Source organism: Melanerpes formicivorus, unplaced genomic scaffold (genome assembly GCF_026170545.1).
Source record: "Melanerpes formicivorus ecotype bairdi unplaced genomic scaffold, bMelFor1.0.p_v2 SCAF_31, whole genome shotgun sequence".
Classification (NCBI taxonomy): domain Eukaryota; kingdom Metazoa; phylum Chordata; class Aves; order Piciformes; family Picidae; genus Melanerpes; species Melanerpes formicivorus.
In genome coordinates this window covers 2,777,162-2,789,573 of record NW_027142383.1, presented here as the reverse complement: position 1 = coordinate 2,789,573, position 12,412 = coordinate 2,777,162, and the positions used below count along the sequence as shown (strand labels likewise).

At 45.1% G+C, this 12,412-nt stretch overlaps 1 protein-coding gene across 4 annotated transcripts in view; it reads left to right on the top strand.

Annotated features, from left to right (window-relative positions):
- Positions 1-12,412, top strand: part of NIPBL (NIPBL cohesin loading factor) — a 302,820-nt gene that overhangs the window by 119,528 nt on the left and 170,880 nt on the right. For all 4 annotated transcript variants that reach the window (XM_068155385.1, XM_068155384.1, XM_068155381.1 and 1 more), the window contains exons 7-8: positions 384-544; positions 5,086-5,179. In XM_068155385.1, coding sequence (XP_068011486.1) covers positions 384-544; positions 5,086-5,179 — 255 coding nt within the window. The remainder of the gene's footprint in view (positions 1-383; positions 545-5,085; positions 5,180-12,412) is intronic.

Below are 12,412 nucleotides of genomic sequence, written 5' to 3'. Positions count from 1 at the left end.
TATGATGTATATGGAATGCAATCCCTTCTTGGTTAGTTTAGGGTCACCTGTCCTGCCCGCTCCTCCCTGCATGTGTGGCCTTTTACTTTATGGCACCCCAACGTTCGGCACAAGATTAGCAGTGACCTTGGCCTGCATGCCAGTACTTGATACTAACCTTGGTAGGGTTATCACTGCTCTGCACTGTCTGTGCAAACATGCCATTAACTGCAGAAAGTGCAGTTATTGAGAAGAGATTGAGCAGAAAAGTAAAAATCACTGAACAGAATTAGTTCTAGCTCAAACCAGAATACCACTATTATGATATTTTTGGTGAAATTTTTGAGAGTTAATGACTGTGTGACTATATCGATATAGTTATTTATATTTTTTTTGTATTTCAGCTTCAGTATCCAGTCCCATTGTCACAGCTGGCATGAGGAATCTCCATGAAAATAAAGTTTCAAGTCAATTATCTGGAAATTCAGCTAATCATCATGCTGATAATTCTAGACATGGCTCAAATGATGACTATCTACAGATGGTGCATAGGCTAAGTAGCGATGTATGTTACCTAGATCAGTTTATTATAATAAAGAATATATTTACTATGATAAAACAAGTATGTGTTTAGCTGCCTTAAGTCAGATATGTTGTGATGTTATTATTGATGAATAAAACCACTACAAATATAATTCAGTTTTAGATGTGTCCACTCAACTCTGCAACTTTAATGTGCAAGTTTTATTTTTTTTCTAGCTCTCTTTCCTTTGGAACAGTTTGGAACATTGATGAAATTAGTAAAAGTAAAAAATCTTATTCATGTGAGTTTGTTTTAACAAAATGGTAGAGAGTCTCTGCAATTGTTGTAGCAACATGTTGATGTAAACAATACTGGATTCAAAATAGGTGTATAGTTAACTTTTCTTTCAGAAGAATCCCTTAACTGTCAATTAGACTTGATGTATTTAACCTATTGGGTAATATAGTAGTAGTAATGTTGTCAAAGGCAAGAATTCCTTTTGACACTTTTCCGTTACTGGTCTGTTGTGGGCTTTTATGTTCTTTCTTTTTTTAATAAGATCTTTTCCCATAGTGATTTCAGTTCATGTGGAAAGATTCTTGCTGAAACCTTGAATCTAAAGGAAATAAACCAGTAGTTTCTCCCACAGTGTTTTGAATTTCTTAATAAGCATCTTAAGAACACTTAAGGGTAAAGCACTTAAGTTTTATTTTTATTTTTTGACTGTAGCTCTTTGAACAGTGTGGTCATAATGATGACTACAACAATAAGCATAACAGTAGTTTAAAAATTTCATCAAAACCTTGTAGCAAGGGAGCCTTTTTTTTTTCTTTTTAATGTATCTGTGGACAACTCTTGTCTTCCTAAATTAACTTGTGGAAGCAAAAAAAACGAAAAAGCATTGTATTTAACAAGTGTACTATTAACATCAAGCTCCCTAAATCCCTTACCAGGATTAATACAGTAGAACTCCAAGTTATTGAATTTATTAGTTTTTTTTTTAATGCAATAATTATGCTGATTAAAAATATAACCTAGGAAGTAGTATCTTAAGAGAGTTTTGTAATGAAGGAATCTATCAAAATACACAGTCATCATATGTTTTTCTCAGTCTGTACTTCACCAATGGAAATTCTTCAAAATAAGAAGCTGTCCTTGGTATTAGGTGTAGATGCACCCCCCAACTATGTTAAAGGTACACTTTAAAGGGAATCTTGGTTTTGTTAAGACAAGATTTTTTGGACAAATTTAATATTAGGAGAATTTATTTAACAATGTTTAATGAGGAAGCAATGCAACCACATCCTAGTTCATGAAAACTTAGAAATGAAACTCATTCAAAAGTGACGTACTAGGAAAGTGAAGTATACCATCACTGTTTGGTTTAATTGGAGAAGTACTAAAGGTAAATTGTAATTATACCTTTAAAAGATGATTTTTAGAAGCTATCATGTAAAAAACAGTTTGAAGAATTTGCAGTAATAAGCTTAATTAGAAGGGACCTTAATAATTTTGTAGCTTTTCAGAAGCAGTGTGACCTTTGGCACAGATAATTATGAATAAAAATTCTTCAATCATAAAACCTGAAAACTTTACTTATTGTTTAGTTTTTATCTCAGTATTTTTTTTCTTTAAAAATTATGGATAATTAGAGGATATTGTGTATTGGCAATATTATAATTTTACAAAATCAGATAATATACTCTGGACATCTCGCTGCCCATATACTCAATTTAAGGACCATTTTTTTATAAACTTGAGAACATTCCTAGATTAAAAATTTGTGCTTACATTTCTCCATTTGATGAACTTCTGAACTAGGAAACAGTAAACAAGCTCAGAAAACTTGTCAGTTCTAGTAGGAATAGCTTGTGTATCTGAAAGGTCATCTGCTTAGTTCCTCTGTTTAGTTAATTTTATAAAAGGCATCTTTGCCTGTGTTCTTGGCAGTCATGGGTAGAGGACCTCTTCTGTCTTAATAAAACATATTTTTAAAAGTTACTAAGTTTTCCCCGTCCCAAGTATTGGAAGGTTTTTGCGATTTATTACATTTCAAAGGAGCAGTCATCATAGATTTACCAAGGGGAAATCCTGCTTGACTCATCTGATAGCCTTCTATGATGCCATAACTGAATGGGTAGATGCAGGGAGACCAGGGGATGTAGTCTACCTTGACCTTAGTAAGGCTTTTGACACTGTCTCCCATAACATCCTTGTGAGTAAGCTCAGGAAGTATGGGATAGAAGAACAGAAAGTGAGATGGATTAGGAACTGGTTACAAGACTGAGTCCAAAGAGTGGTGGTCAATGGTGCCAAGTCCACCTGGAGAGCTGTAACTAGTGGAGTCCCCCACGGATCAGTTCTGGGTCCAGTCCTGTTCAATATCTTTATCAATGACATTGATGAGGGGACAGACAGGCAGACAGAGTCTTCTCTGAAATGTTGCCAATGATACCAAACTGGGAGGCTTGGCTGAGACACCTGAAGGCTGTGCGGCATTCAGCAAGATTTGGACAGACTGAGAGCTGGGCAGAGAGGTTCAACAAAGATAAGTGCAGAGTCCTGCATCTGGGAAGGAAGAATAAACTTCAGCAGTACAGGTTGTGAGGTGATCTGCTGGAGAGCAGCCCTGTGGAGAAGGACCTGGGAGTCCTGGTGGATATCAAGTTCTCCATAGGTCAACAGTGTGCCCTTGTGGCCAAGAAGACCAATGGGATCCTGGGGTGCATTAAGAGGAGTGTGTCCAGCATATCAAGGGAGGTTCTCCTGCCCCTCTACTCTGCCCTAGTGAGACCTCACCTGGAATACTGTGTCCAGTTTTGGGCTCCCCGGTTCAAGAGGGACAGGGATCTGCTGGAGAGAGTCCAACGGGGAGCTACCAGGATGATTAAGGGACTGGAGCACTGCCCTATGAGGAGAGGCTGAGAGACCTGGGGCTGTTTAGTCTAGAGAAGAGAAGATTGAGAGGGAATTTAATAAATGTTTATAAATATCTGAGGGCTGGTGTCAAGAGGGAGGGGACAGGCTCTGCTCAGTTGCACCCTGTTATAGGACAAGGGGCAATGGATATAAAGTACAGCACAGGAGGTTCTACCTCAACATAAGGAGGTACTTTGAGGGTCACAGAGCACTGGAACAGACTCCCCAGAGGGGTTGTGGGGTCTCCTTCTCTGGAGACTTTCAAGACCCATCTGGATGTGTTCCTGTGTGACCTATGCTGTATTCTATGGTCTCACTCTGGCAAGTGGGTCAGACTCAATGATATTCAGAGGTCCCTTCCAACCCCTAACATCCTGTGAGTCTGTGAAAGATAAGCCAATTTTGAAAAATTTTGCTTCGTAATTTCAATGTATTAACTAAACAAGTGACTTATACATCAGGAAATTAATTCATCTTGACTTGCTAATAAAATGCATGCACCTTTAAGATATATTTACTTTTATTTTATGAAATATTAATATTAGATTTCTTTATACATAAAACTCTACTCATGTGAGGCAACAGTTGCAAGCATCGTTGCTTTGCAACAATAAGTATAATTAATAGCACAGTATGAGTTTTGGATTAATTTTGTTGTGGGAAGAAGAAAAAGGTGATACAACTGTTTTGTAAGTGCCCATGGATGGTGAAACTAATGAAATCTGGTATCTTACAGATTTATATTCTTTACCTTGTAAGCACCTTCAGTCCATAAATGTCAAACTTTTTTTCCTTTTCTCTAAGCAGTGTGAACTATGCCTTCACTAGGATCTCAGGTAGTGACAGGACTAGGGGGAATGGAATGAAGCTGGAGGTGGGGAGATTCAGGCTAGATGTGAGGAGGAGGTTCTTCACCATGAGAGTGGTGAGACCCTGGAATGGGTTGTCCAGGGAGGTGGTCGAGGCCCTGTCCCTGGAGGTGTTTAAGAGCAGGCTGGATGAGGCTCTGTCCAGCCTGATCTAGTGTGGGGTGTCCCTGCCCATGGCAGGGGGGTTGGAACTAGATGATCCTTGTGGTCCCTTCCAACCCTGAATGAAACTATGAATATGTAGAGTGGCTAGTCTACTGCTATGCATATGGAAATTGACTGTTTGGCCATTGTCAGAGGGAAGGTGTAGCTGCTATCTCAGCTGCTGCAATGGGAGTGCTACAGATTTTGATTGGTCCTGATGTATGCTGGAGGTTATAAATGAGAAGTGGTAGTTTGCTTAACTGAAAAGTAATATGGCATTCTAATAAACTTTAAGGGGTATGTTAAGTGAAAAAATAGTGAGCTTGTTTTACAAAAACTGCTATTTATACTCTGTTTCATTCAGCTGGTATTGTGTAGATTTAATCTTTTTGCTTTTCAATTCTTTAACTATGAGTGTATGTAACAAAAAAGTTCTAAATGGATTCTTAATTTCAACCAAAAGTGCTTATTTAGCATATTTATTTCCATGTGCATAATCTGGTTGTAGATACTTCATAAGACTGTGTTTTAGAATGTTGCCTATATAGTAGTACAATATTTTCCAAATATTTGTTGTGTACTTTTTCATCCAATCCATTTTATCAGTATGTGTTCATGTTTGTAATATTTTTTTTATCACTGTCACTTTAGGATGGCGATCCTTCAATAAGGAGTGCTGCATCCTTTTCCTTGAGGTCACCACAGTCAGTCTGCTCTCCAGCTGGAAGTGATGGAACCCTTAAAGGTAGTCATACATATCAATGTATTTTTTTCCTCAGTTTTAAAGAACAGACACCTAAAAGAGATATTTGATGAATTCTCCTGAATTCTTTATTTCAATAGTGCTAAAGAGTATGTAATTGAGTTTTGGATACAAAATTATTTTGATCCCAAATACAGAAGAAATTTCTGTAGGTCCAAAAATTGACAAATCATACTTCAAAACAAAGCTCAAATTCATGGAGGATAGAGGAATTTTGAATTCTTTCTAATATGAGGATTAAATTCTTTATAAGAATGATTTCAGTTGCTCTCCATAAGCAATGGTTTAAAGGCAGCATTACGAGTATTGAACTCTTCACTAGCTCAAAAGTGTTTTAACATGCAGTACTTGTCTTGATTGTGATCATCAGAACATGAAATGAAAAGTAGCTCAATGAACACAATATTGCATAAATGAAGCCTGAAAGCCTTAGCTGTGGAGAAGGAATAGGGTGAAATGTCAGCTAAGAAAATAATTATTTATGGTAAAATCTGGAGTACATACCACTGTTTTTAATATATCTAAGAACCAATGACTGAGATACATGAGACTTAGCAAGTCAGGAATTCGGGCATATTCTCACTAATTTAAGTTTTCAGTGCTTATGTATTTATATGGCAATAGCAAAAAGATGCAACAGCGCTTTCTCCTCTTTAGCCCTGAAAGAAAATGAAATCTTTCTGGGTGGTCAGGTTAGGTGGAGAGGGAGAACAGGAGATGGGGGAGAGAAAGTGAGAAAGTGAGGGTATTGGTCTTATGCATTCTGGATAAATTTTTTGGAGGTGTTATGGGGGGTGGGTGGAGGGGGATGGCTGCAATGATACACAATGGACAGACATGACTTTAGTCATTCCATACCTGTGGACAAGATCACCAGTAAGACTTGAGTCAGATTTTTCAGTGTTGTGGAGGAAGAATGAGAGACAATGAACTTACATTGAAATGGGAGGTTCTGAGTAAGTGTAAGGAAAAATGTTTTCACTATCCTGATGCACCAGGACATTCTGTGGAAACCGAAGGGAATTGGCACAAGAGGACGACAGGGCCAGCCCAGCTGAAGTGCTTCTATGCGAATGCGTGCAGCTTGGGCAACAAACAGGATGAGTTAAGGGACACTGTGCTGCTGGGATGCCACAACATAGTGGTTATTACTGAAACTTGGTGGCATGATTCCCATGACTGGAATGTAGGGATAGATGGGTATAAGCTCTTTAGGAAGGATAGGCAGGGAAGGAGAGGAGGAGGTGTTGCCCTCTACGTCAATAACCAGCTGGAATCCGTGGAGTTCCACCTGGGGAGGGATGATGAGCTGGTTGAGAGTATATGGGTTAAAATTAAAGACAAGACAGGGGAAGGCGATATTACTGTGGGGGTCTCCTACAGGCCACCTGACCAGCAGAACCAAGCAGATGAGGCCCTCCATAGGCAAGTAGAAGCGGCTTCCAGGTCACAAGCCCTGGTCCTCATGGGTGATTTCAACCACACTGACATCTGCTGGAGGGGCAACACAGCAAGGCACCAGCAATCCAGGATGTTCCTGGACTGCATAGAAGACAATGTCCTCCTCCAGATGGTAGGGGAACCAACAAGAAAAGGTGCTATGCTGGACCTTGTTCTCACCAACAGGGAAGGGCTGGTAACCACTGTGAGGATCAGAGACAGCCTTGGCTGCAGTGACCATGAAGCAGTTGAATTTAATATCCTCAGGGCAATCAGGAGGAGGTATTCTAAGCATACGACCCTAGACTTTAGGTGTGCAGACTTTGATCGCTTCAGGGATCTGATAGCCAAAGTGTCGTGGGACAAAGCCCTGGAGGGAAGAGGGACGCAGGACAGCTGGTCAATATTCAAGGACCACCTCCTCTGTGCCCAGGAGCTCTGTATACCAACAAAGAGAAAAGCAGGTAAGAATGCTAGGAGGCCTGCCTGGATGAGCAAGGAGCTACTGGACACACTATTACTTAAAAAGGAACTCTACAGGAAGTGGAGAGAAGGACAGGTAGAACAGGGGGTATATAAGGAAGCTGCCCGACCAGCAAGAGTCCTGGTTAGGAAAGCCAAAGCAGAGTTTCAACTGAATCTAGCCAGGGAGGTTAAAGGGAACACTAAGAGCTTCTACACGTATATTAATAGGAAGAAGAAGACTAGGGAAGGTGTGGGCCCCCTCAGAAAGGAAACTGGTGAAATGGTCACAAGTGATGAGGAAAAGGCTGAGGTACTCAATAATTTCTTTACCTCAGTCTTCACTGCAAGGGCCTCTAGCCACACTCCTGATGTTATGGAAGACAATGCCAGGGATGGGGAGGAGGAAGTGCCCATTGTAAGTGAAGATCAGGTTTGTGATCACCTGAAGAACCTGAAAGTGTTAAAGTCCATGGGACCCGACAGGTTACACCCACGGGTACTGAGAGAACTGGCTGATGAGGCTGCTAAACCCCTCTCTGTTATATTCCAAAACACATCCAAGTGCCGAGTTCTGCACATCAGCCACAACAACGCCATGCACAGCTACAGGCTGGGGTCAGAGTGGCTGGAGAGCAGCCAGGTAGAGAGGGACCTGGGGGTGCTGGTTGATGGTAGGATGAACATGAGAGAGTGATTGCCCATTGGAATGAACTGCCCGTGGAGGTGGTGGAGTCGCCGTCACTGGAGGTGTTCAGGAGGAGACAGATGGGCAGAATCCAACGGCATGAGATTTAACACATCCAAGTGCCGGGTTCTGCACATTGGCCACAACAACCCCATGCAGTGCTACAGGCTGGGGGCAGAGTGGCTGGAGAGCAGCCAGGCAGAGAGGGACCTGGGGGTACTGGTCGATGGTAGGCTGAACATGAGCCTGCAGTGTGCCCAGGCAGCCAAGAGGGCCAATGGCATCCTGGCCTGCATCAGGAACAGTGTGGCCAGCAGGAGCAGGGAGGTCATTCTGCCCCAGTATACTGCACTGGTTAGGCCGCACCTTGAGTACTGTGTCCAGTTCTGGGCCCCTCAGTTTAGGAAGGATGTTGACTTGCTGGAACGAGTCCAGAGAAGAGCAGCAAAGTTGGTGAGGGGTTTGGAACACAAGCCCTATGAGGAAAGACTGAGGGAGCTGTGGTTGCTCAGCCTGGAGAAGAGGAGACTCAGGGGTGACCTTATCACTCTCTACAACTACCTGAAGGGAGGTTGTAGACAGGCAGATGATGGTCTCTTCTCCCAGGCAGCCAGTACCAGAACAAGAGGACACAGTCTCAGGCTGCACCAGGGGAGGTTCAGGTTGGATGTTAGGAAGAAGTTCTATACAGAAAGAGTGATTGCGCTATGGAATGTGCTGCCCGGGGAGGTGGTGGATTCGCCGTCATTGAAGGTGTTCAGGAGGAGACTTGATGGGGTGCTTGGTGTCATGGGTTAGCTGTTTGGGTGGGTTGGATTGGTTGATGGGTTGGACATGATGATCATGAAGGTCTCTTCCAACCTGGTTTGGTTTATTCTATTCTAATAAAGGTTTATTCTATTCCAACCTGGTTTATTCTATTCTAAAAGTCATGGGAGTCTGGGGCAGTCCCCACAGACTGGAAAAGGGGAAACATTGCCCCCACTTTCAAAAAGGGTAAGAAGGAGGAACCAGGGAACTACAGGCCAGTCAGTCTCGCCTCAGTGCCTGGAAAGATCATGGAGCAGATCCTCCTGGAGGCACTACTGACTCAGAAGAAGAGTGAAGAGGTGATTGTTTTCAATCAGCATGGCTTTGCCAAGGGCAAATCCTGCCTGACCAACATGGTGGCCTTCTATGAGCAGGTGACGAAATTAATAGATGAGGGGTGAGCAACTGATGTCATTTACCTGGGTCTGAGCAAAGCCTTCGACACTGTCCCGCACCACATCCTGGTCTCCAAACTGGTGACACATGGGTTTGATGGGTGGACCACTAGATGGATAAGGAACTGACTTGATGGCCGCACCCAAAGAGTGGCTGTCAATGGGTCCATCTCCCAGTGGAGGCCAGTGACAAGCGGAGTCCCTCAGGGATCAGTCCTGGGACCTGTCTTGTTCAACATCTTTGTGGGTGACATGGACAGTGGCATTGAGCGTACCCTCATTAAGTTTGCTGATGACACCAAGCTGTGTGGTGTAGCAGACAGGCTGGAGGGAAAGGGAGGCCATCCAGAGGGACCTTGGCAGGCTGGAGAGGTGGGCACAAGCCAACCTCATGAAGTTCAATAAGAGCAAGTGCAGGGTCCTGCATCTGGGTCGAGGCAATCCCAGGCACAAATCCAGGCTGGGCAGTGACTGGCTGGAAAGCAGCCCTGAGGAGAGAGACTTGGGGGTGCTGGTGGACGAGAAGCTCAACATGAGCTCTCAATGTGCACTTGCAGCCCGCAAAGCCAATCAGATCCTGGGCTACATCAGGAGAAGTGTGGCCAGCAGGTGAAAGGAGGTGATTCTCCCCCTCTACTCAGCCCTGGTGAGACCTCACCTGGAGTACTGTGTCGAGTTCTGGAGCCCCTATTACAAGAGGGATATGGACGTGCTGGAGTGTGTCCAGAGAAGGGCCATGAGGATGATCAGAGGGCTGGAGCACCTCTCCTATGAGGACAGACTGAAGGAGTTGGGGCTGTTCAGTCTGCAGAAGAGAAGGCTCCGAGGTGAACTAATTGTGGCCTTCCAGTATCTGAAGGGGGCCCACAGGAAGGCTGGGGAGGGTCTTCTCAGGATCTCAGGTAGTGATAGGACTAGGGGGAAATGAAATGAAGCTGGAGGTGGGGAGATTCAGGCTGGATGTGAGGAGGAGGTTCTTCACCATGAGAGTGGTGAAGCCCTGGAATGGGTTGTCCAGGGAGGTGGTTGGGGCCACGTCCCTGGAGGTGTTTAAGACCAGGCTGGATGAGGCTCTGGCCAGCCTGATCTAGTGTGGGGTGTCCCTGCCCATGGCAGGGGGGTTGGAACTAGATGATCCTTGTGGTCCCTTCCAACCCTGAATGATACTATGATGCCATCTTTGGAAGGAAGGTGAGGCAGCCCATAGAATGATTAAGGATGTTGCTAGGTCATGGAGGAAGAAAATTAGGGAGGCAAAAGCCCATTTAGAGCTTCGACTATTCTCTGCTGTGAAGGACAACAAAAAATCCTTCTATTAATATATTAACAGCAAGAGGAGGGGCAAGGACAACCTCCACTCCTTGGTGGACATGGAGGGAAACGTAGTAACAGAAGATGAGGAAAAGGTAGAGGTACTTAACACCTTCTTTCCGTCAATTTTTACCTGCCGACAGAATGTCTTCCAGACAGCAGGCCTGCAGATCTGGTAGATGGAGCCAGGGAGCAGCATAGTTCCGAAAGGAGGTAGTTAGAGAGCTCCTCACCTTCTTGGATCCCCACAAGTCCATGGGTCCAGACGGGATCCATCCTAGGGTGCTGAGAGAGCTGGCAGATGAGCTGGCCAAACCGCTCTCCATGATTTTTCAGAACTCCTGGTTTACTGGAGAGGTCCCAGAAGACTGGAAGCTGGCCAACGTTGTGCCCATCCACAAGAAGGGCCGGTTGGATGAGCCTGGGAATTATAGGCCTGTCAGCCTGACCTCAGTGCTGGGCAAGATTATGGAACAGGTCATCTTGAGTGCAATCACACAGCACTTACAGGATGGCCAAGGGATCAGGCCCAGCCAGCATGGATTTTGGAAGGGCAGGTCCTGCCTGACCAACCTGATCTTCTATGATCAGGTGACCCACCTGGTGGATGTGGGGAGGTAGTGGGGAGGTAGATGTAGTCTACCTGGACTTCAGCAAGGCCTTTGACACTGTCCCCCACAGCAAACTCCTGGCCAAGCTGTCAGCCCATGGCTTGGATGGGAGCACACTGCATTGGGTTAGGAACTGGCTGGAGGTCCGAGCCCAGAGAGTGGTGGTGAATGGTGCCACATCCAGATGGCGGCCAGTCACTAGCGGTGTGCCCCAAGGATCAGTGCTGGGCCCCATGCTCTTCAATATTGTTATCGATGATCTGCATGAGGGGATTGAGTCCATCATCAGTAAATTTCACAGTATCACAGTATCACAGTATAACTAAGGTTGGAAATGACCTCAAGGATCATCAAGTCCAACCTATCAACAGAGACCCCATGACTAGACCATGGCACCAAGTGCCACATCCAATCCCCTCTTGAACGCCTCCAGGGACGGCAACTCAACCACCTCCCTGGGCAGCACATTCCAATGACGAATGACTCGCTCAGTGAAGAACTTTCTCCTCACCTCGAGCGTAAACTTCCCCTGACACAGCTTGAGACTGTGTCCCCTTGTTCTGGTGCTGGTTGCCTGGGAGAAGAGACCAACCCCTTCCTGGCTACAACCACACCACCTTTCAGGTCCTTGTAGAGGGCAATGAGGTCACCCCTGAGCCTCCTCTTCTCCAGGCTAAACAATCCCAGCTCCCTCAGCCTCTCCTCATAGGGCTTGTGTTCAAGGACTCTCACCAGCCTTGTTGCCCTTCTCTGGACACGTTCAAGTGTTTCGATGTCCTTCTTAAACTGAGGGGCCCAGAACTGGACACAGTACTCAAGGTGCAGCCTAACCAATGCAGAGTACAGGGGTAGAATGACTTCCCTGCTCCTGCTGGCCACACTATTCCTAATGCAGGCCAGGATGCCATTGGCCCTCTTGGCCACCTGGGCATACTGTTGGCTCATGTTTAGGCGGCTGTCAATCAGTACCCCCCAGGTCCCTCTCTGTTTGGGAGCTCTCTAGCCACTCTGACCCCAGCCTGTAGCTCAGCATGGGATTGCCGTGGCCAAAGTGCAGCACTCAGCACTGGGACTAGTTAAATGCCATCCCATTGGATTCTGCCCATAATTTGTAGATGACACCAAGCTGGGGGCAGGTGTGGATCTGTTAGAGGGTAAGAGAGCTCTGCAGAGGGACCTTGACAGGCTGGACTGATGGGCAGAATCCAATGGCTTGAGATTTAACACAAATAATGACAGGTTCTACACATTGGCCACAACAACCCCATGCAGTGCTACAGGCTGGGGTCAGAGTGGCAGGAGAGTAGCCAGGCAGAAAGGGACCTGGGGGTACTGGTTGATAGTAGGCTGAACATGAGCCAGCAGTGTGCCCAGGTGGCCATGAAGGCCAATGGCATACTGGCCCGCATCAGGAACAGTGTGGCCAGCAGGAGCAGGGAAGGCCTTCTGCCCCTGTACGCTGCACTGGTTAGGCCACACCTCGAGTACTGTGTCCAGT